The sequence below is a fragment of the Durio zibethinus genome, chromosome 27 (genome assembly GCF_047325235.1).
Source record: "Durio zibethinus cultivar Kanyao isolate XHJ-2024 chromosome 27, ASM4732523v1, whole genome shotgun sequence".
NCBI lineage: Eukaryota > Viridiplantae > Streptophyta > Magnoliopsida > Malvales > Malvaceae > Durio > Durio zibethinus.
Genome location: NC_143188.1, coordinates 9,319,691 through 9,344,893, shown reverse-complemented (window position 1 = coordinate 9,344,893; position 25,203 = coordinate 9,319,691). Strand labels below are relative to the sequence as shown.

The following is a 25,203-nucleotide window of genomic DNA, read 5'->3' as shown; positions in this document are numbered from 1 at the left end:
TTACAACCTTTGCTTTTCATCTGCTCCCATTTTTTAAAATATTCTAAGCCTTTGGAAAGAGTGGCACCTCTTTCTTTTTTTTGTTCTTATCTTTTGCATTTTCAATTTAATTAATGCAATTCACATCATTATTTTTTGTTGTATAGGGGAGGGGTTGACCATACGTGCCCATTAGCTAATAAGGTTCTAATAATTTTCTAGAATTTTGTAGATGTCTGAGTCTGATTGTGCCAACCCCTTGATTTGTCTCAACCATGCGCACAAAATGACAATTTCAAACATTTAAGAATATTTTGAGTTTATTTTTTCCTTATAGCAGTAATGGATCAATTCTTTAAAAAAAAAAATCAAGTTTTAAGTTTCATTCTTTCCATAATTTTTTTTTCATTTTTTACATCTAAAAAATGCAATTAAAATTCATCATGATAATATAAATATATACGACAAACACACAAAATTTATTAAATTTTAATTGTTATAACACTAATTTCATCATTATTACTGATACTATTAGTTTCAATTTCATCAAAATCTAATTTTTTTTCGTTCAAATGTATCCTTTCTCTACATTATTTTATGATGCATTTATCACCATTGATTACATATGCAACATTGACCAATAAGTAATGAATATGACACATGTGAAAGATTATTAAATATATAAAATAATGACAAAAAGTCAACCATGCTATAATCCGTGCATTTCACAAACCACGATGCGTTTTTAATTTATTTTCCTTTCTCTTTAGTCGTGGTTTCTTTTTTTTTTTTTTTGTGGCTTTTTTCTTTTCGAGTTACGTAGGAAATAGCATTGAGGTCGGCATGAATGCAGTTCCAAACAGGTTACAGGCCTGCCGAACAGATTAAATATGATGGAAATAATAAAACAGTGGGATTGAGAATGCAAATAAGCCCCGCAGCTGAGTTTGGGCATAGTCGTCATCTGCTTTCTAAGGACGAAAGCTTGGATATCGAATTTATTGAAAGCAACGGTATCCAGAACCAGAAAAATTAAACCATTAAAGCTGCGAAAAGAACACTATTTTGCAGTTAAAGTTCCATCGACAATTAGCAATATACTGTTTTGCCAACCATTAGTGGCAAAGATGTCAAAACCTGGGCAAAAAAGGGCATAACTCAACAATCCTATACATGAAACAACTCGCTATCAAGCACAGCTACCTCGATTAAAGCGAAACAAATTAGTATAATGTACAAATGCCTTTGAACCACACCAAATCATCAACTCCACACATAAAGCTTTGTAACGGATATCAAAAGGTTCAGGCTGGCTTTTTAGCATTAGCTGTTCTATTCTTCCAAACTTTTCAACCGTGTAAACCAAAGATCATTCCTTTCTTTTCACTGGTATCAGATGGATAAAGGTGGAAAATCTTCTTCATCTTTTAAATGGAATGATTGTACAAGTATCCTGCATGTTAGAATGGAAAGCTCAGAGAGAACAGCATATATATTTACAGTGCTGCATAGAGTTTCAGTTGAAACACTAGATTCTCAAACCTGTCACGATCCATGACCACAGCTGATTTTGGCCTTTGCATTCCTAATTGTGGGTGACTTGCAGTCAAGTTTTGAGCACGAGGAGAACCCGGATTATGTTGCTTGCTGCTTTCTGTAGAGGCTGGCCCCAAAGGTAGGGGCCTGATTGACCCAAATTCTACATCCCTGTCTTGTTGATGCATTGAGCCATTTACATTAGGGTATAGCGCTTTTTCAGAAAAAGAGTGGTGCAGATCTGAAGACCCAGATTTTCCACCGCCTTGATTTAATGACTGCACTTTTGGCAGCTCACAGCTGCTTCTCTCTGGTGATTTCATATCTGGGGATGTAATTGCTCGGCCATTGTTGCGAGGAGACCTTGCTGATGCTGGAATCCTTCCCCTTGCTGCCAAGGACCTATCCCTGTAATGGTTCTGCAAAGAGATTTAAGCATAAAACCAAATTGAGACAACAAAGCCCAACCGGCAAAATTTAACACAAAAACAGCAACAACAAAATGCCACAATGACACTGCAAGTTAGCAACAGAGACTAAATTTCATATTTTCGGCATAAGTTTTAGAAGCCCAATTGAAAGGGATTAGAATGAGTATACCATGTTTGGATTGGGAAAGTATGTCCCTGTTCCTCGAGGCCTTGGCATTTCTTCCCTTCCAAAGCCTACAACATGTAGCATTGGTGGTTTGATGGGATAGTAGGCTTGCCGTGGGACAATGCCATTAGCATTCATCAGGGAAATTGCATTTCGCCTGAACTGCCATGAATTCTGGCTCTGGAACTGAGGAACCAAAGGTGAAGAAATTGAAGGACCAGATGCACTGAAGGCATAGTCATAGCACCACCAGCCATAATTCAAATTACGTAAGTGAGTATCATAATCCCCACAGAGATCTGACAATGAGCTCAAAGCTTCCTGACTTCCAGCAGCACTACTGGAAGCTGGAAAACTGGAATATCCAGGATATAGATCATCAGATGACCAAGCAGAATTTGAAATCAATGAATGGTGTTTCGATCCAACAGGGGACTTAACCCCTTGACCAACCAAATGATTCTCACTGTGATCACCATGTACATTACTGCCCATATCCTCAATGGTTGCTGGAAGAATACCAGAAGTAACATTCTTTTCAGTAAAGCCAGGATTTTTTGAATGTTTGCATTCTGCATTTCCATTTCTTATATCTCCATTATCCAAAGATGAGCTACAGAAATAGGGATGAGGTTCATGCTGTACATTATCCGATGAAGAAACACTGCTCTCCGCATTTGGAGGACAAGATTTGTGTGCATCATTTGAAATTACATGACCTTGAACTCTGGAGGTTGCAAGGTCTTTAGCATCTCCACAAAGACGGATTTCTGAAACACTTATAGTATTTGCAGAACCTTGGGGTTCATTAAGGGTTCTACTAAAATTTGTTTCCTTCCCAGATACATTGCCATTATTCACTTTGTGCAATAATCCCTCATTATCAGATCTATAATTCCAGGTCATGGTAATTGAATTTGAAGATTCTGATTCATAAAAGGTTTGATCTTCTACACATGACTCTGTACCTGAAACTGATGATGTCGCACCAAATCCACTGAATCTAGACAACGGGTCAGGATCTTGAACATCAGGCCTCTGTACACTTCCATGCCTATCCAGAGTGTTTGAGAAAAACTTATGAAGTTCATCTGCTATGCATTCTTCTGCCTGGGAAATAATCTGCCCCAGCTTCCGAGCTCCATAAGTGAAAGCACTTCTTATACGATAAAAGTTCCCTACATAGGAAAATGTACATTGTGATTGACCTTTTTACTCCTTTTGATCAGTTCAAAAATCACTAAACAACCATTAAAAGAAGATAGCCTAAATATTCCTTTGTCACAATATCTGAACTATTTCTGCTATCCCCAAGATTTAAAAGATTTGAGTTCGAATCAAAAGAATAATGGAATTTGCCTATGGAAAAGTGATTCTACCTTTGCTCACACTGCGACCAAGATTATTGCTTTCTCTTAAAGGATCTACTATGTTTAGATGCTTTTGAGGGAATGTTCGTGAATTAGTCTCAAATCCCCTTGACGAAACTGAGAACATTTTCACACATTCACTGAGAAAATCATTGTTGAGCAGTAAATCTCCCCCACCATTTTCGGGCCTCTCAACTGCAAAAAGAAAGGTTCAATAACATAAGCAACTTAGTCATGCATAAAGTAGAACAAACATAACTAGGCATGAAAGCAAAATGAAGTTGCTCACCAACAATGTCTGGCAGGGAAGATATATGGATCGGACCATTCAAACTGATGCAGTAGTTTTCCCAATCAAATTTGCTAAAGTAATCCAAAAATTTATATAAAACCTGTAACATATTCAATCAGTTACATTTATGTGATCAATTAGTTTACACTGCCAAAATTCCTGCAGCACTCACCGCTAAAGGACCATCTAGTGATGAGTGGAATAGATGGAAAATGTACAACACCAAAGTCTCCAATGCATAGGTAGAAATCAAGCCATGATGAGCCCCAAGAATACGGCTCTCATAGTAGCACCAAGCTTTTATCAATATAATACTGCGTTTAAATAGATGATCTTTTCCAATAAGATGATCAACCTGTAACATTATCAGGTATGTCAATTACAAAAAAAAAAAAAACAAGGCACATATCTGCTTGATACCCAATATGATATAGCCACCCCCATACCTATGCCAGCTCTCCAATAAGGACATATATAGAAAGATAGAATAACAGATACTCATATCTTAACTTTAACATAGATCTGCAAACACTAGCACATCAAATCAGGAAGGGGAAGAAGTTGATTAGCATCCATTGAATTAGAGAGAGAGAGAGAGAGAGGGAGCAATTCTTTTTCCTTTTTTTTTTTTTTGTCTATTTGCAGATGAAGTCAATTAACTTGTAAGTAAATGGCTTTCATTCACACCCAAATTCTTATAATTTAACCTACCTTCTCAAGAAAGCACAAGGTACATAGCCCTCCTAACTGATTAAAAGAGATATCTACCACAATGTTCTGCACTACACACTTTACAAGCTTAACCTGCCACCAGAGAAGCCAAAATTTAAGATGACCAGCTACATATGATATCAAATGATTTTTGAAACGTACATTGTTACAAATATATATATATATATATATACATATATCTCAAAACATAACTGTAAGGATCTCATATAATGCAAGAGCATATGAATATGCAATCATTTCCACTTTGCACGACTTCACAGATGCTCCACAAAGGAATGAGGGAATTACTTGACTGTCCACTAAAATGAGATAGGAGCTCCATTTATGTATGCATGACTTCACAGGTTCAGAAAGATATAAAAAAGAAAAGGATATAATAATGTTCTTTTGTATGTGTTACAGTTATCAGTTACATCAGTTGTCCCCACCATCCAGTCAAAACATCCAGCTATCAGTCAAGGATAGGGTTTTAACTTTTAAGCAAACATAATTGAATTCACAGATCCAACCCACCCAAACCCATCATTAGAGATACAGCAATGCTCTGGAAATCATTGTTACCCTCAACAATTAGCAATAAAATGCTGCATAGCAGAGACTGTTGTGTCACCATCCTCCAAATTCTACCCATATAGCTGCAATTTCTGTTTGAAAGTAAACTTAAATTCTCTAGGACTACAACCAGGAAGCAGAGATGACCAGACAAATTATGCACAAAGCCTAAGGTGGAAAACATTATTGTGGTCTTTGTATAACATTTTGTTGAAGAAAATCTTCCATGGGGATAGCACGTATCTCCATCTGAGCATAGAAATCATTACTCGTTTTTTTCCAGAAACAGCATTCATTAAAATGACAAAGAGAAAACATGTGGATGCATCAAAGTACTGTTCAGCTCAGTTGTCTATGTAATAATGACGTTAAAATAAATGGTCAAGGTGGGGAAATTCAAAATGAAGATAGATGTAAATGTCAACAACAAAAGATTAGGGATGAAGTAAACCTAATGTAAACAGGTGAGTCTCTTGCTGATGCAGAAAACAAAAAATTTGACTAAGCAAAGATCTGTAGAAACATATTAGTTGAAGTTAAAAACCTCTGCCCGAATTAATTGGACATCCTTCACCACAAACTCTGCAGCTCTGTTATGGTCTTCTCTTTCAAGGACAGAACAAACATTATTGGCCAGAGCATCCTCAAGGTTTAGGCCACCAAAGGCTGTCAAATCAATATCTCCATCAGGAAGATAGGTCTTCAAGGGCACTGACCCAAATGGAAATACCTGTAATAAATACAAGATAAATGATTACTATCCATCTAAACTGTTACTAATTCAAATCAAATGTTTTTACATTCACGATCACACCAATAAATAGCAATACGAACAAGAAATACAAAAAGACAAAAAGTTTAAAGTATGAGATGTAGGTTACCACTGATATTATAGAAATAAAATGTGAGTATTATTCTGTCATCAACAGCCAGGTTCCTTTCAGCTGAAAACATTAAATGATAAATTTCCCAATTGATTTTTACAATACTAGGTAATTGCAATTAAGGGCTTTGCTTAATTGAAAACAAACCCTTGATAACCTAATTCAAGGTAAATGGACTGAGTTTGACCAAAGAAATAGTACCACAGAAGTCAAATACTCAAAAGCACCCCCATCAATGGCCTTATCATTCCATGCAACTCCCAATAGATGAGAATTTGGCAAAATAAGGCAGTTATAACAATGGAACATTAGCATGATAGAAGCATCACCTATGTAATGGAATTCGCAAGTTCAACTTGGCTTGATTTACAACAACTATTAGGTCATATCATCAATTTTCATATAGAAAGGACATTTGGTTAGGATGGTACGATAGAGATTTATCAATGACACACACTCAGCTTTCTATACACAATATACTAATGGAACTCCATTTTGTTGGAAACCACATTACCTTATACCCAATGAGAGGCCATGAAGTAGGAACTTCCTCACATCTTGAAACTTTTTTTTTTTTTGTAAAAACAGCAAACCGCCGCCATTCTTCATTTTAGTTTAATCAATAAATACTAACCTTATTTTCTCTTAAATTAGGTGTTTCTTTTCCTATTATTCCAAACTACAAAAGAGTTCAGTTTATGCTCTACTCCATCCTAAAATCGTTGTCCTAGTAAATATAACAAATACAGTAGTAATTCCAAACTAATTTCAATGTTAACACTCTATCACATAAAAATAATGAAATTAGGGCCTAAAATGATGATAACCAAAAGCTTAACTAATATTTGATAACCTGACCTCGTAACCAAGATAATGCCTGATTAATCTCTGAACGTAATCGATAACCGCTTTTCTTCTCTCTTCGGAAACAACAGTTGGCTGAACCTGGGCAATGATACCCTGCGTCGCTTCCTCAGCCTTTTTCCAATACTCCACACTAATCCCCGCTTGATTCGATGATGAAGACGATGACGTGAAAGACCTCTCTTCCGACGGGACGCCGTTTGGTTCAGGCGACCTATCTCGGAAGCCGCCCATCGAAAAATCTAAAACACCCTTTCCTCCCAACGGAAACGGGTTCCCCGTCTCACGCCCCAACAGAATGTCCGATCATTAACGCTCTTCGATTCGCCGCAGCCCCAATCCAACGGCCCTTCTTATCTAAACACGTTTGTTATTTGCTTCTTTTTTTTTTTTTTGGGATATTTTGCACAATCAGGGTTTCAAAAGGGGGAGAAAGGAATGAATCGGTAAAATCTAAAAGAGCGCGACCACGAGGCTTTTTTTTTTTTTTTGGGGGGGAATTTGTCGATTGATTGTTCAATTTTATTTATTTATTTTTTTGTTTTATGGAGCGTAACCCTTATAAGAAAAAAGAAGAAGAGATTATGATTCGAAATTAAGATATTTATATCTTTTTAAAGTTCTTTAATCACTAAATTAAAAGGCAGAAGACTCAATTTTACTGTATTAATTTTTTTTTCCTTTGTTTCGTAACTCTTGTTCTTTTTTCTGTTATCTTTCCTTTTTTCTTAAAAAAAATCTCTTATTAATTTTTAATGACAATTTTCTAATTTTTCACTTTTTAACTACAGTATAAATGTATTTAGGTTAAAGGTTAAAAAATATTTTGAACTATATTTAAAAAATATTTAAATTTTTAATATTTTATTATAATCAATCAAGTATTAATTTTTTAGTTTGATTCAATTAAACTTTTAATTAGATAAAATTTAGTCATATAGTAAAATTGAATTAATTAATTTTTAAATTATAATCAATTAAACTCTTAAAAGATCTTTAAAAAAAAATTTATTTTATTTTATTTTATTTTTACATATATTAATTACGTTTTGTGTCAAGTTTTAATTTATTTTATTGATATCAAATAAAATTTTATTTTTATTGACAAAAAATTTAATAATATTATAATTTTATCTAAATAAAAGCTTATTAAATAAATATTAGAGAAATTGATTGATTTCAATAAAAAAAAAGAGTTTAGATGATTTTTTAATTATAATTCATAAGTTTTTTATACCCTTTCATCATGTATTTATTTATATAGTAAAATAAAAGTGTAAAATTGATAGATATTAATGGTATAAAAAAAACTACACATTAAAAGAAGGTAAGGGAAAAAGAAAACAATGGAAATAAGGAAATTTGGTTTATCATTTATATTTTAATAAATGAAAGGAAAAAAAGTTGAATATCCTTTCCTTTCTTCCAAAAGCTCTAATATTTAATTATCTCGAATTAAGATAAATAGAAAAGAAAAGAAAGGATTACAAAATTTTAAATATAAAATAACTTTTATACCTTTATTATATTTTATCATTTTAAAAAAATACTATTATAATATTCAAATTTAACTATTGATGTTGACTTTAAATCTTTTGTAAATCATTTCTTAACTATTTTTTGTCAATAACTTTGAATTCTATATATTTTTTAATTAATGCTTAGGCCTTTTTTTTTTTTTTTCATTTTGTTATCATTACACAAATTTTAAATAATAAAATTAAAAGAACATGATAAACAAGTATAATTGTAAGAAAATACTAATACTTGGACTCTATTTGTTTTATAAAAAATAACTTTCAAAAAATAATTTTAGTATTTTTAGATGTTTAGTTGGCAAAAAGCTGATTGATTAACGAAAAATGATTTACTAGTTAATAGAAAATGAAGTAATTTTTTTAAAAAATATCTTATCCTTTTCAAAAGAGAAAGATAAGTTTTCAAAAACAGTTGTCTATGAGTAAAATTACTTATCAATGTATTTAAGTGTAATTTTACTCAAGTCAAACCTTGTATATAATTTTTTTTAAGCTCAAATTTAATTTAACCCAATCCAAATTATTATTATATTAATAAATAATATTTTTATTTACTTTTATTTAAAAATTAAAATAGTCTTTTAATATTTTAATTTTAAATATTTTTATAATTATACTTAAGTAAGACTCTGAATATAATATTTTAAGTGCAAACTTGATTTAATTTTACTTGAAATATTATTATATTAATAAAAATATTTTATTTAATTTTAATTTTAAAAATTTAACATATTAGCATTAAAAATTTTTTAATATTTCAATTTTAAATATTTTTATTTTGATATTATTAAACATAAATATTTTTCATATTTCAATAATAAAAAGTATTACATTTATTATTTTAATAATAAATAATATCTTATACAATAATATTTTTATTATTTTAATAACTAATGTCAAATATTAATATAATATTATTTTTTTAATATGCATATTTTAGTAATTTCTTATTATTTTTTAGTTTAAAATATATAATTTTATATTTTATCTATTATTGTATTTATATTACTATTTTAATAATAAATATAAATAAAAAATTTTCTGTTATGATTATATTACTATTTTAATAATAAATATAAAAAAATTTTCTGTTATGATTTAATCATGGATACTTTCAATATAAATATAAATATTTTAATAATAAATATTATTGTTTGATATTAATAAAAATAAGATTTTAAGAATAGTAATACTATTTTAAATATTTTAAAATATTAATATAAAGAATAATAAATAGTTTTATTTTTAAGTATTTATATATTAATATGATATTTTAATATTAAATTTTATTATTAAAATATAATTATTCTTGAATATTAATAATTTTAATAATAAATAATTTTAATATACTTTAATAATAAATATTTTTTAATATTTTAATAATTATATTAATATTATTTGAGGAAAAAAACAGATTTTTCAAAAAATAACCAAATAACATAAAACATTTTTAATTAACTAATCTAAATAACAGAAAATTTATACTGTTTTAGAAAATGTAAACATTGTTTTAAAAAATACTTTCTAAAAATAAACTATTGCGAAATAAATAGAATCTTAATCAAATTTATGGTTAATTTATCTTAATGATAACTATTTAAAATTTTAATTTTTCTCATTTATGGATTAATTTTGAACAAAAAGAATATTGTAGTATAAAAAAAATCCTAAACGTACATTTTTAATGAATTAATTATTAATACTATTATTTTTAATTGAAATCATTTTTATTAATTTTTAAAATTATTTAAAATAATTAATATCAAAATTATTCACATAATAGAAAAATATTTTATTTTAAAAGAGTATAATATGAGCAATATAATATAATATATATTTTTCTTTCCTTTTTTTTTCACAACTTAAACAAAAACAAAATTTACAATCAATTTATTCCTTTTATTATATTATAACCCATGCGATGCATGGATTAATTTTATTTTATTTAAATACATATGCATAAACACAAATTAGATTTATGCTTGTTTTTATTATTATAAATATCATGATAAACAAGTAAAATAAAAAGATAATAAATTGAATTAAATTGAATTTACTTTGGATTATATCATATAGTATGGTTACTTATGGACCATATTGCCATTGGAGTCTTTAAAAATCATTTCTTGTGCTTTTTTTTTTTTCTGAAAAATTTGAATTAAAAAGTAATTAAATTATAAAAAATTATTTGACATGTCATTATTTTTATAATCTTAATCAAAATGCCAAAAAAATTTAAAAGATAAAAAGATGTTTACAAAAAAATTAACGTTCATAAATTTTTTTTTTAAAGAATAAAGTATATTGTTTAAAAAAATAAAATATAGTCATATAAAAAGTATTTACATACTTTTGTGATCTTGATTAAATTATTGAATAAAACATGTAAATATTTAGTAAATGCATGTAAAAATAAAAAATAAATTGAAAAAAAAAATAATCTTTTAAGAATAAAATCACAATAGTAATATAAGTTTAAAAGAAAAGTTGCAAAATAAGAAAAGAAAATTTGATGAAGGATACACGATTCACATATAGGAATTTTGAATGACAAATATGAGACATAGATGACTTTAGAATTACTAACTATTTTTTGAATTTAAAAGTAATATATAATAGATATGTGTATTTTTTAAATTTTAAAAATCAAATAATAAAAAATAATTATAAGGAAAGTTATGAAAATAAAATTATATTTGAAAATTTTAAATTTAAAAAAATATATTTGTGGATTGATTTGTGATTGTAATGTGTATTAGATTGGATGGCTATTTTAGATTTTTTAAATTTTAAAAATAAATAAAAACTTTTATTTGAATTTGAAACATATCTTACATGTCATAAAAATAAGTTATCTATATGAACATCCACATTTGTATATTTATTTGGTAGCATATTTTGTAATATATATATATATATATATGATTATTAAAAAATATATTTTAAGAGATAAAATATCATTTTATTTTAAATTTTTAAAATTAAAAATATATCTAGATTATTATGAAATTATTTAGAAATATAATATATTTAAATTAAATTTTGTTGTCAAAAATTTAAAAATTATTACATAAGACATAATAAAAGCAAATTTATTGAGTAACTAGATTATAACATGTATAATACACGAAATAATTTTATTTATTTAATATGAATATATATATATATAAATATATACAAATTAGTTTCTTTTTAAAATTATATTCAAAATTTTAAAACTTGTAACACATATAAAATTTATATATATTGACTTGTCATTAAAAAATAATTTTTTTGAAAACAGTAAAAACAATTATGCCTTTTTTTTGGATATTTTTGTTTACAATAATATTTATACACTTGTAAAATTATATCAAATAAAAATAAATTATCTTTTTTTAAATAAAAATATATTATTAAATGATAAATTAAATAATAAAAGAAGTATTAATACACTTTCACTTTAGTAATCTTGACTAAATTATTATACAAAATATAAAAAATGTTAGAAAATATGTAAAAAAAAGAAAAATAAATTGAAAAAAATTATTTTTCATAAGAATGAAATTATAATAACAATAAAATATATCTTAGAAAAAATTTATAAACAAAAAAAAAATTACAATAGTAATAGAATATACCTTAAAAAAAGTTATTAAAAATAAAAAATTAATATATAACACATTACATTTGTCTTAAATAAAAGAAATATTAGCAAACTTTCACTTTAGTAATCTTAACTAAATTATTATACAAAATATGAAAAATGTTAAAAAATATGTGAAAAAAGAAAAAATCAATTGAAAAAAAATTATTTTTCATAAAAATAAAACTGTAATAACAATAAAATATATCTTAGAAAAAATTTATAAACAAAAAAAATTGCAATAGTAATAGAATATACCTTAAAAAAGTTATTGAAAAAATTTTAAAAAAAATTTGATGTATAACACATTAAATTTGTAGTCTTAAATTTATAGAAGAATTTTTTAGTAGCAATTAGGACAATAGATAATTTTTAAGATTTAAAATGGATATAAAAAGTGATAAAGATAATATTAAATTTTTTACATTTATTTAAAATATAAAATTTGATAATTAGAGTTCAAATAGATATAATCATTTTGATAATCTTATTATTTAAAAATTTAAGATGAACATTTTTTGAATTTTCAAAATCTTAGATAAAATTACTTGAATTTTTAATGTCTTACATAAATTTTTAAAAAGATAATTTTTTAAATCAAAATAAAAAAGGTTATTGAAAGATTGATAAACTTAATCTTTGTAATTTTTTAACATGTTTGAAAATTTTTTTATTAAATAAATATTTAAATAAGGTTATTTAGCAAACAACTAAAATTATTTATTAAAAAATAAAATCCATATTCATATTTTTAATTTTAAAATATATATCCCTAAATTAATTTGATTTTTAATTATAATTTAAATAATTTTGATATTTTAATAAATTTAAAATTATCGAATTTATAATTAAAATAAGTTATCTTATTCTTTTAAAAAACTATCTTATGTATTATTTAAGAGAGTTGTCCACATAGGCACCTATGTGGTAAACTTGTTTATGTATATTGTTATATCATATATATATATATATATATATTAGATTTTTGATATGTCAAAAAAAAAAACTTAAAAAGATAATGTATTATTACATTTGAAAATCTTAAATTTTAAAAATATATTTATGGATTATTAGAAAATTCATTTAATTAAAAAGATAATATATTTAGATTAAATGTTATTGTTAACAATTTAAAAGTTACCATTGTAAATATTCACGTAAGTAAAATTTTTAAGTAATTTTTTGTGTCAAATAGTAAAACTATATACATGAGCGTTTATGTAAGCAATATTTATCAGATATTTTTGCATTTTGTAATAAGATATTACATATGATATATGAATTCATTCCCTTATTTTAATTATCCAAACAAACTAATGAAATATCATTTTTTCCTTTTAAAACTTTTGTTTTCCTTTCTTTTACTAACTCTAATTCAAACATGAGCTAAATTTTAGTAATGCATGGGCCACAAAATTTGTTCCTTGGGCTACCACATGTTGCATCTATGGTTTTTTTTTATTTTTTTTTTCTTAATTGGTTTTTTGTTTTTACTTTTTCTTCTTAAAATATTTAATAAATATTCTTACAAATCATAAAATATATTTTAAAAGATTTCATTTTATTGTATGTAGGACCCGTTTAAACTGAACATGTTTTTTTTGCTTTTTTTTTATACATTTTAGTTTTTTTTAAATAAAAATTAAAAAAAATTTTTAAAATTTTTTAAGATTCACTTGATACCAATAATATATCACATGTTTATTTTTTTTATTTTCTTTTTTATATATTTAATAAATAACTTTTTAGATTTTAATTTTTTTAAAAATCAATTTGATGATAGAGTATGTCATATGTCAAGTCATTTGGCTATTTTTCTTTTTTTGGCTTTTTTTTGTTATTTATTTTATCTTTTTTTAAATATTTAATAATTTTTTTAAATATTTTAATTTTTTAAATGAGCATATTTGATATGATTATTTGAAATATATATTATTTTTTAAATTTGATGATTTTTAAAGAATAAAATATTAGTAGAGGAACTGATGTTACATTTGGATTTGATTTTTTTTTCCGTTTCTTTTTTTTTTTTAGTTTTTGTTTCTTTTTAAAATCCATGATATAATTTTTTTAAAAAAATTTCACCATTGCAAATGTCACTGTCAACTCAAATTTCCTTTATTTTTTTTTGCTTTTCGTCTTTTTATTTTTTTAGTTTTTTATCTTCCTTTCTTTTTCATTGAAATAATTTTTTTTAAATAAATTAATGTGCATACATGAGTGTGTCCATGTGACACCTTCTATTAACTATTTTTTTCACATTTTTCCCTTTTATTTTTTTTCATTTTTTTCCTTTTTCTCTATTTTTTGTTTTAATTTTAATTTTTTAATTAGATATATTTTATAATAATAGAAGGTTAGTTTAAATATCAATGTGTCATCTTTATTCAATTTAAAAAAATTTTTAATTAGAAAAATTAAAAAAAAAACAATGAATGAAATGGTAAAAAAAATTTAACCCACAAGGTTTTATTTGATAAAAATAAATAAATATCCGATGGATTTTTTTTAATTAGGTAAAATAAAAAAATTTGATTAATATGGATGATAAAATAACAAAATTTTGAGTTGCCAAGACGCGAATACTCGCTTAGTATTTTATGATTTTTGGACCAAAGGGATAAAAACAGAAGTTTTGGGCCGTATTCCGGATCAGGTTCAGGCCCCTGGGTGGATTCGATCGAACAGAAAGAAACGCAAAGTGTTTTAATTTAGTTTTGGTAGGGCAGCACTTTGGACCTGTTTGAGTGGCGAGAGAAGCAGGCGAGAAAATTGCACAAAAATGGCGTCGATGCTTCTACTAATTTCTCTGTTACTTTTGCTTCCTTTAATCTCCGTTGCTTACAGGCCAGGGGACATCGTTCCCATGAGCAAGATGGGCCAATACCACTCTGTTAGTTTTTTTTTTTTTTTTTTTTAAGTTTTTAATCTCTTCTTTGAGTTGAGATCTTTTGAATTCTTGATTTCAGTCGAGAACGGTTTGGCATGACATGATCGGGAAACACTGTCCCAACTTTGCCGTTAATCGCGAGGTATTATTATTATTATTATTCTTTTTCCACCTCCATTTTCGCTTCTATTTCAATTTTTCATTTTTGAAAAAAAATTTGCAGGTCTTGATTCCTATAGCAAAGCCGACTGGTTACACGGGCGCTGATCCCTACAAAATGTAAGAATTTATTCAAATTATGATCATGGTTTATAATTCAACCTTTTGTTTTATTTGTGTGTTTTTTATTAGTTGCAATTGTTAGGGTTTCATTCCTTCAATACAATGAGGAAACAGCGAAAGGAATTAAACTATTTAATTCAATACCTTGGATTCATGAATGAAATGTTTATGAGTCCAAAAATGTTGTTTAATTCAGCTTTCTGGAATAATCGTTTTGCAAACTGTGAATAATTAGTCTGAGATTTAGACTTTCGCATGAACCTTAGGATCCTTTTTCTTGTATATTCTTATCCTCATCTTTCCACTCCTAAAATGCTTTTATAAGCTTTATGTTAACAGTTTGTCTAAACAATCCTCTTTTGACCACAAATGCATTATTTTTGGGAATTATTATAGCAATTCATGTTCCATAAACGTTTGATTTATGTAGATCATTCCAAGTTGGGAAGGAGAAGTTTCTTGTTCCATGGCTTTTTCTAATAAATCGTAAGAGTTCTGAAGTTCCAATGATTGACATGCATTTGGTAAGATATCTTTGTACTTTTACTCCCTTGCGTTTGGATATTAATACTTACTAGAAAAACATGTCTCTTGGAGAATGTTTCTGGCTATTTTGCATGATTTGACTTACTTGTTGTGGTTTTCAACTTATATTTCATTCAGAGGTACTCGGGGGGTGATTTGCATGGTGTCACTGCTAAAATTGTGGATATGCCTCATCACTGTATGTATTCTCATCTTACTTTACTTTTCCATATATTACTAGTTTGCTAAGAATTAGAGATATATCTAATCATGCTTGAAGATATGCTATTCTTTCTTTACTAAATTTTTTAAAGATTATTCTCGTGAACGTCTACAGAACTTGATATAACCCATCAAAACTAGTTTAGATGATTTTTACTTGGCACAAGTGGTATATGTTTTTTTCCTTTAAAAGAATAAGAGGGAAATTTTCCAAGACTTTTTCCAAAAACATAGGGCATAGTGTAGTCTAGGGCACAGTATAGTCTTTGTTACATTTATCCTTTTGTCTATATGCTCTATTGGAAGTAAGAGATTGTTGAGAAGTTATAATAGTTATTATTTTTAGGTAATTTGTGATCAAAATTGTTCTTGGATCAGGAGACATGGGAGGATTATTGCTTTGAAAATAGATTCACAGTTTTGTTGGGCTGTACCTGTGAATTTTGAACAAAGATTTTTTTTCATATTCTTAGTTTCATGATAGCATATCAAGTGCTTCAAACGGATTGTAACAGTTCATTTATTTCTTTTCCTGTGAGTTGACTGGCAACTCTAAGTATTTTTTTCTGCAACAGATGTTGAAATTCATCCTGATATTCGTAAACAATTCTGGGATCCTCAACATTGGCCAAAATATGTGCTTGTCAGATACACCTGGTTAGTATGTTTGTTTGTTGTTGAAATCTTCCTCTCTCTCTCTCTCTGCTGTTTTTGAATTTAGTCTGCTTTTAAGTTTTCAGGAACGTATGAGATGATAGTTTAAAACTGACAATTTCAAGCTAAGGAGAGAGTATCTCTGTTGTATCTTAAGTGCTTTACAATTCGTGCTTTTAACCTCTAAAAACACGAGCATGTTGAGTGACTCAACTGAAACATTTGAATGTGGGAACCAGTGAGTTATTTTGCCAAATTTTGTGCTGTCATTATTCTATGTTGCACATGGGAAGCTGCAACTTCAGCATATGATTAACTTGATTTTTTCTTATATTTGTTATGGATTGTGATATGATTGTGATGTTTATATGACAGGGAGGAGCAATCAGAGATAGATGTGACATCTGGATTTTATGTTCTGTTTGGATCAGGTAAACAGTTAATACTTTCCTTAAGGCAGTGAATCAGTTTATTATGCTCTGTATCGGTTGTATATTTTAGTTCCTGAAACTGAAAATGATCTGTAACAGTCACGAAAATCATCTTAAATGTTAAATGCTACCATTAGCCATTTGTTATAATTTTTTCTTGATAGGTGTCCTCATTCTCATTATCTGGGTATAGAAAGTTGTAGATAGTTTTTTCCCATATTTATTATATTAGCGTATGCTAGGACTCACATATTAGTCTCTGATGTATGCACTCAGCCTCTGCAAACCATATCATGATCCCAATAGCCGGGCATCAGTTAATCCTTGAAGAATGAAGAATGTCACCTTGCTGGGTGGAAACCTATGATAACCATCTGTTTTGTCAAACCATGAAAATTTTATTTTTGAATGATGTACAACAAATGCTTGGTGAATGTGAGAGATTATCTATCTACACTATTGCCACTAATTTTTATTTGTGTGTGTGAACAGGGCTGATGCTATCTTTTATTCTCTCAATCTATATCTTGCAGTCATCAAGGGACAAATTAGCAAGGTAACATTTTATCCCATATGTTATAATTTTTATTTCTCTTTTTTCTTCCACTAAAATGAAAGATCTGTGTTCAAGATTCAAATAGTTTCCAATTGAGATGGTCTGGTGTGTAATATTCATGTTTCTGTCTCTCTTATTTCTCCTGAATACTACTTTTGCCTTCTTGCTTTCCCAGGTTTGTAAGGGAGAATGTTGCAGAAAGCAGTGCGCCTGGAGTTGGAGTTGCAAAGGTCGAGTGATGGAACATTCAAAATGCTACATTGCATGCATGAATCCTTCATTTTTGAGAAAGAAAAACGTGCTGGTTCAGGATGCGAATTGTAAAGGCAGCAAGGGTTTATTTAGATAGACCAAGGATATGAAAGCTACTTGGAGTCGCAATATTTAGGTAGAAGGCAGTTGAGTGAATTTGGAACCTCCACCGGACATTGAGATGGTTTGTTGCTAGCTTAACGGTAATTAGTAAAAAAGAAAAAAAAATAGCTAATGCTTTGTATTCTTAACTGTGAACTATATATTCGCATGAAGTATACCTCCAGATTTTTCTTCTCTCTGGGTTGTACTTGTAGACACAGATTTTTCATCGAGTCAGAAAGCAGTTTTGAATTTTACGTGAACTGTTTTATTAAAGTAAGTTTTGGGATATAAATATTTATATCAGTATTTTTGTAAGAGAAAATCATGAGATTCAATAGATTGGAGCTAATAATATTTTATAAATTGTGACATATGATATTAGAGTAGGTTTTGGTGTATTAACGACGTATTACTAGGGATGATGAGTTCTCAGATGGAGTGGAAGAAGATGTCATAGTTTTAGAAAAGAGTTATGAATTTTATATTAATTGTGTATTAGAGTTGATTTTGATTTATAAATATTCATATCACTTTTTGCTTGCAGGGGTTTTTTTGTAATAAAAATGTGAGATCCAAATGAATTAAAATGAACAATACATCAAGTTGATGCATATTATGTTTAGATTTTGTAATTCATATATTTATGTTATGTAAGATTTAATAATTTAAATATTTGTAAATTCATATTATATTTTATGTATTTATGTATTCGTAAATTTATATTGTGTTTTACATAAAAATTTATATGTTATAATTCGTATTAATATAAAAATATAAAATATATATTTTTAATTTTTATTAAATTTATATATAATTTTTATTAAAATTTTAAATTAAAATCTTTTATAGGCATCATTTTCTATCATTGAATATGTTTTAAATTATGAGATGTATGACCCGACAAGATCTTCCAGGAACAAATGATTTTTGGGTCCCATAATGCCTCGTTTTAGGACACTTAAGAAATACTACAATACTCCACTGTTCACGTTTTTGTCAACTTAGGTTGAGATGAGATTAGATGAGATGGTCACATCAAAGGTTGTTGCCGACATTTCGTTCACCGCCCCCGCCCCTGCCTCCGACCTACATTCCTCGTTCGTTTTTGTTTCTTGCTCTTAAGGAACCGGTGTTTTTAGTTTGTACTTCGAACAATGCGACTTTGGTAAGCAGCGATAAATTTTATGATACCTTATCCCCCCACAATAAGAGCAGGTAATGTCCTATTGACTTTTGCCACGTATCATACATGTCTTAACACGTGTCGATATGAAAGAATCTTTGCTTCTTCGTTTTGGGGCCCTTGATTTTATTTTTCTTTTCCTCTGGGAAGGGACCCATCATTAAAACCTCTCTCTGCCATTCATCGAATGCCACGTAAGATATGAAACAAAAACTGATTTCAACAGCATTTTGGATGTGGCCATGACACAGAGACAGAACATCCAATTTCATCAATGACCGATGAAAAAATTTGTGTTGATGTTTGTTCTTTAAATCCTAATCTTCGTAATAATAGCCAAACTTAATTTAATTTTGTCTCTTTTTCTCAAACTGAATTGCAAATTTGCTATGTACTTGATTTTTCATTTTAAGATGTTTCAAAATGATGTTTTCTTTTTGAATAATAAAATTCTTTGCAGTCTAATAATAAGTGCATATAAAAATGAAATGATGATCTCACTTTTAACACTTCAAAAAATGTGATATAATTCTTATCATGATAATAAAAATTTATCTCAACACTAAAGTACAAGATTCAAATTCTACCTTCTCTGGATTGTTATGTTTCAACCATACAAGTTATAATTTCATTAAAAACAAAAACATATATGCTATAAGGTTGGATTATGAAAATATCAAACAATATATTATAACATAAGTTAGAATCCGTCAATAAAATTCTTAATATTTGTTCAAGATATCTCAAACTTATTTGATACATGAGAGACAATAAGAAAAGTAATATTTGCTTTAAAATTATACTAAATTTGAAGTTGGTTATTCAATTTAAAATTAATTGATTATAATAAATAAATTTTATATAATATCTCAAACATTTTTTCATACAATTCCAAATTTTAATTTATGTGAATTTTTTTCATTATTTTAATAATATACTAATGTCCTTACACATTAAAACTTTTTAAATTGAAAATATATGAAACAAAACATCTCAGTGAATATATATATATCATACTTCTAATAACGTTACTAAATCATGTTCAAATATTAAAAATAGTATTTCTTATTTAGAGAAAGAGCTTTGAACTGACTTTTTTGAAAAAAAAAATGTTTTGGCCAACAAAAAGGAACAAAAATATTTATACAATGATCAAATTAAAAAAAAAAATTACGATATTCTTATATATATTAATTTGTTCAAAACAAAAATTTGTGAAAAGCAATCGAGCCGCTTGAAAGAAAGCTTGGAAGCCGAGCTAAGGAAAATGGGCACGCCTTCCAATATGATAACTATTAACACCCCACTCAAAATCTCTTTTGCCTTTTTCTCTTTATTTGTCAGAAGTCGGAACCTTTCCTCCAATTAAACGAGTGCCAAGTTTCAAAGCCAATATATGAGTAGATATGATAATTATACGTATAATGTTACGAAAAAATAAAATTATCGTGATAAATTTATGTAAATATATTACAATATAAAATATATTTTTTAAGTTTCTAAAAACTATATAATTTTTATAAAATTTTAAATTGTGTTATTTTATTTTTTATATAATTTTTATGTCATATTATTTTATTATATTTAAAATTATTAAATCTAATATCAATCATCTTTATGATTTCACTCGATATTAAAAATTATTTTATTTTAATTTTGTTGTTTTTAATTAATTTAAAATTTAACATATTTATTAGTAAATTATATTCATATTTTATCAATAAATTATATTAATATATTTATGTAATTTGTTAAATAAATTGGTATTACTTAATTTATAATAAATTAATTATATATAATATTATATTATAGGATACATAATTATCATATAAAATTTATTAATATGGATGTTTATATGTATAATTTTTTTGACATAGAGAAAAATTTATAAAATTTTTCTTGAGAATTATATATCATATATAATATTATATTATAAAATATATAATTACTATATAAGATTTATTAACATAGATATTTTATGTGGACATTTTTTCTTTTGGACACGTAAAAAAAATTTTTAAATTTCTTTTGAGAATGATATATAAGATATTTTTAATTTTAGATTATTTATTAAAAATGTTTTAAAAACTATTTAGTTATCTACAATTTTTAAAATTTAAATGGAAGACAAATTTATATATATTATAAAAATTTATAACATTATCTATAATTAACTCTTTTTTTTTTTTTTTTTACTATAAGTGTTATTCCAATTTTAGATATATCTTTTTGTAAAAAATCTTGATTTTAAATTTTTAAGTGTTGATTTTACATGATCAACATTTATTTTGATAAATTTAAATTTAAATTTAAAATGATTAAATAGATTAAATTATTCATTTAAAATAAAAAGTAAATTATAATATAAATTTAAAATTTTAAAAATTAATCTTACTTAATTCATATTTCATTAGTTACATAGATATATTTCTTTTTTAAATTTTAAAATCTCAAAATTATTATTTTTACCTTCATAAAAATTTTTATATTCATTTATTTTTTTAAATTTTTTAAAATTTTAAAAGATAAATATCACATATTATAGACACAGATTTTGTTCGGGTCTACTGTTTTCATTTCAATTTTTTAATAATAATATTAATAATAATAACAATTTAAAAAAATATAATAATAAAAAAAAGGGAAAAGGAGACAGAAACCAGAGGGCTGGTACGATGCCGCTGTCGCCCCTGACCAGCCCCCTGTTCAACCCACCTACAGTCACCCAACAGCCACCCAGATCTTCCTATTTGAAGCTCTTTAAAACCCCCAGCCCCTTTCCCCTTTAGACTTTCTCTGAAAAAAAAAGGCCTATTCAATCCACCCCTATGACAAACCCTCGAGCTCAGATGAACTACTCCTATCAAAACACTTTCAATAGCCTCAGACAGAATTCCCATCCTCACACATAAAAAACCCAAATTTCAAACTCACACCCAAATACCAAAACCAAAGAAAACAGAAATAAAAAATAAACAAACATAGTTCTCCCCGCAGGGAGGAACCTAATGTCACGCTACTTGCAAAAGCAAAAATCATATTAGTCTCTCCTTAAAAAAAAAAAAAAGAAAGAAAACTTCAAGCCCCGATCTACGATGATCGGGGCTGTTTCTGGCAAAAACAAAGTCAGATCCAAAAAAGAGAATGAAAAAAAGAAAATTTTAAGGTATTTTGAAGGTTTTCCAGCCACCAGCGATCATTGGCAACGCCGCCGATAATGAACCAGGTGGTGACTGGCGCGACGATTCGACGACCGGAAGGTGAGGAAGCTTTGGAGCTCTCCTCTTTTTTTTTTTTTTGAAACAGAAAAAGACTGAAACAAAATTTTTTTTCAGTTATATATAAAGGCCTAGAGGCCAAAACGACATCATATTGGGCAAGGGAAAATTCGCGCATGGACCCGGATCGGACCCGAGATCCGTGCAATCGACCCGTCAACCCGGTTTCTCAGTAGTCCTGAACCGGTTTGATCGGATAGGACCAAACCGCTCCCTAGACCGGTCTAAATCACTCCTCAACTGGCTCAACTGAATCGCATCCCGAACTGACCCCTTTTCGATCCAATCGAACCGCCGTTGATCGGTCCGATTCAGGTAAAAAAATTTTTTCTTTTAATTTTCTAATTTTTTTATATATTATTATTTTTATTATTTTAAGTATTTTTATATATTTATGCATGATAAGTTTTTAAATTTATTAGGATAAATATTTAATTATTTTAATAATAATAAAAATAAAAATAAGTAAGATAATAATTAAAAAATACATACTAAAAATGCTTTAAAATAATAATAATAATAATAAAATAATTTTTATTACTTTCCCTACCTAGATGTTGGAGGGAATAAAAATATATTTTTAAAAAAATAATTTCGCCTAGATGTTGGGAAATTATTATTAATCAATTTTCATAAAAAAAATATAAAAAATTTTTAATTAATTTTTAAAAATTATTAAAATCGAACTTGCTCCAAAATCCACCTAGATGTTGAAGATTTTTAGAGATGTTCGTATTTTCTTAAAAATGAAACTTTAAACATTAATTCTTAAATATCAAAACCCTAGAATACGAAACGCTTAAAATTCAAAATCTTTTAAAATCTGAAATCCCTAAAAATCCAAAATCCCTTAAATTCAAACCCCATAAAATCCCAAACCCCTAAAACCCAAAACTCTAAAATCCGAAACTCCTTAAATCAAAAACCCCAAACCTCATTTTTTAAAAAAATCAAAACCCTAAAATCTCTAAACTTTAAAATCAAAACCCAAAACCTTTCATAGCCTAAAATTCAAGCCTTAAGACCCTTTAAACCTTAAAACCAAACCCTAAAACCCTCAAGACTTAAACCAAAACCTTAAAATCTGAATCTTCAAAATCTTGAAACTTTAACCTTTAAAACCTTTATTCAAGTCCTTACTCAAAACATCTTGTAAATCCTAAAGACACGTGTGAAAATCTCATTTGAAGTAATTTGTTCTCGAATGTCGCCTAGATGATGGGGTATTTAAGAAATTTTATTTCGTTAAGTTTTTTCACATGATTTCTTAATTCGCATTAATAATAAGATTAATAAATAAAAAGTATAATAGTAAATTAGGATCTTAAATATAAACAGTCGTACCTAAGCTCTGTCTAGATGTTGGAGAGTCGAGGCGGTCTCATTATACTTAAGAACCCAACTTTTAAATTGCATTTCATTTTACATGACATTCATTAGCATACATTTGTTATCGTGTTATTATCGATAATTGTCTACATTATTCTATCTTTAATTTACTGTTTGATGATAAAATATTTTATAATAAAAAAGAATAATACATTTTAAAATTTTTTTTATGATATTAGAAAATAAAATAAAAATAACAGTCGAAGAAAATAATTCTTAGTACTCTGCCTAGATGTTGGAGAGTCACTAACAATTATCATCTATAAAGATTGTTATTTCATTTTAAGGATTATCGTGTTAAATCTTAAGCGAAAAAAATTATTTTAAAATTTTACCTAGATGTTGGAGAATTTTAAAATAATTTTTTAACTCTAAGATTTTCTCAATATTCCTAAATAAAGAGTTTTAGCAAAATTTTATTTTTTCAAATGAAGGGAATTAGTGTTAAAATTCAAATTGAAACCATTTTTATCCAACACAAAAAATAACGTGTAATTAAATGGTACCAATTTATGGGCGTTGTGGGGGTGCCAATCCTTCTCCACACTTAACCGACTCTCGGACCCAACCTGATTTTTCGTAAATCAAAATTTATCTTTTTGATAAACTTTAAACTCGCTTTTATAGTTTTATCAAGAAGATAAACTTTTGGGTGGCCAATCACACCCTAACAAAGATTGGTGGTGACTCTCCTTTTATTTTTTTTGATTTTAAAACACATTATATCTGGCGGTCCTAAAATCGTTACGACAACTTGACGACTCCACTGAAAAAATTTGAGAGTCAGGCCAAAATTTTAATTATGCGTTGTTAGCAATGGTTGGATTTAATTGATTTTATTTAATAATTAGTTTAATTCCCTTATGTTAATTTTTTAAAATTATATATACAAGTTAATAAATAAAATAAATTGTATGTTAGTTATTAATTTATTTTGATTTTGTGATTATGATTTATTTATGTTATTTTGATTAATACATTGCTTTACACACACTTTGCATATTCGCTCACATGCATGAGCTCTATACCCGAGCTTTACCCCTTTTAGGAGGAAGTGAAGTAGCTATGCTTTCGTGAGGTGATAACCTTCACATTTGCTAGCAAAACACTTTCACTCAAATTAAACCATTTCTGTTCGTAGCCTGTAATGGGTAAGGATCGGGGTTCCTTACTAGTCCAGTGTGGATGCCAGTGAGGAACAATTTGGAAACCTTTAGATGAATAAATCTGCACTTAGCATACAATGAACCTTAGGGGATCGGCCTTCGATAGAGCATTGCCCTTTTGTAGAAATAAGAGAATAGCATTTTCTTGAAGATTTTTTTTGACATGTATTTCATTCCTTTAGTAGTTATCCAAATTTTACATTTTCATAAAATATTTTAGAATAGAATGAATTATTTTTAGCATTAATCCAACAAGCAAAAAAAAAAAAAAAAAGAAAAAAAGTTTTAAAAAAATTTAAAG

General features: G+C 27.2%; 2 protein-coding genes across 3 annotated transcripts; one reads left to right on the top strand and one right to left on the bottom strand.

Moving 5' to 3' along the window:
- Nucleotides 1–993: 993 nt before the first annotated feature.
- LOC111279218 (uncharacterized) lies at nucleotides 994–7,367 on the bottom strand. Of its 2 annotated transcripts, XM_022866171.2 has the most exons (9): nucleotides 6,801–7,367; nucleotides 5,603–5,788; nucleotides 4,486–4,578; nucleotides 3,947–4,129; nucleotides 3,772–3,874; nucleotides 3,492–3,677; nucleotides 2,116–3,290; nucleotides 1,522–1,934; nucleotides 994–1,432 (listed from the first exon to the last, which is right to left on the bottom strand). In XM_022866171.2, exons 1-9 carry the CDS (start codon nucleotides 7,038–7,040, stop codon nucleotides 1,372–1,374), a joined length of 2,640 nt encoding a protein of 879 aa, XP_022721906.2. In that variant the 5' UTR covers nucleotides 7,041–7,367; the 3' UTR covers nucleotides 994–1,371. The 2 variants fall into 2 exon arrangements, with proteins under 2 accessions (XP_022721906.2, XP_022721907.2); XM_022866172.2 differs by lacking the exon at nucleotides 4,486–4,578 and having other exon boundaries at nucleotides 6,801–7,324.
- A 7,283-nt stretch (nucleotides 7,368–14,650) lies between these two features.
- On the top strand, nucleotides 14,651–18,140 carry LOC111280101 (uncharacterized). The gene is made up of 9 exons (XM_022867264.2): nucleotides 14,651–14,862; nucleotides 14,939–15,001; nucleotides 15,083–15,138; nucleotides 15,572–15,665; nucleotides 15,805–15,865; nucleotides 16,464–16,545; nucleotides 16,918–16,973; nucleotides 17,466–17,529; nucleotides 17,705–18,140. Exons 1-9 carry the CDS (start codon nucleotides 14,752–14,754, stop codon nucleotides 17,766–17,768), a joined length of 651 nt encoding a protein of 216 aa, XP_022722999.1. The 5' UTR covers nucleotides 14,651–14,751; the 3' UTR covers nucleotides 17,769–18,140.
- Nucleotides 18,141–25,203: the final 7,063 nt, after the last annotated feature.

What these genes read in the sequence shown, in the direction of transcription:
- LOC111279218 (XM_022866171.2), bottom strand. Translation starts at nt 7,040, where the DNA reads ATGGGCGGCTTCCGAGATAGGTCGCCTGAACCAAACGGCGTCCCGTCG. An exon ending in TCCAATTAATTCGGGCAGAG is followed by an intron (nt 4,579 to 5,602) that starts GTTTTTAACTTC and finishes CTCTGGTGGCAG; the next exon opens with GTTAAGCTTGTAAAGTGTGT. An exon ending in TGGTCGCAGTGTGAGCAAAG is followed by an intron (nt 3,291 to 3,491) that starts GTAGAATCACTT and finishes TTTCCTATGTAG; the next exon opens with GGAACTTTTATCGTATAAGA.
- LOC111280101 (XM_022867264.2), top strand. Translation starts at nt 14,752, where the DNA reads ATGGCGTCGATGCTTCTACTAATTTCTCTGTTACTTTTGCTTCCTTTA. An exon ending in ACTTTGCCGTTAATCGCGAG is followed by an intron (nt 15,002 to 15,082) that starts GTATTATTATTA and finishes AAAAATTTGCAG; the next exon opens with GTCTTGATTCCTATAGCAAA. An exon ending in GGCGCTGATCCCTACAAAAT is followed by an intron (nt 15,139 to 15,571) that starts GTAAGAATTTAT and finishes TGATTTATGTAG; the next exon opens with ATCATTCCAAGTTGGGAAGG.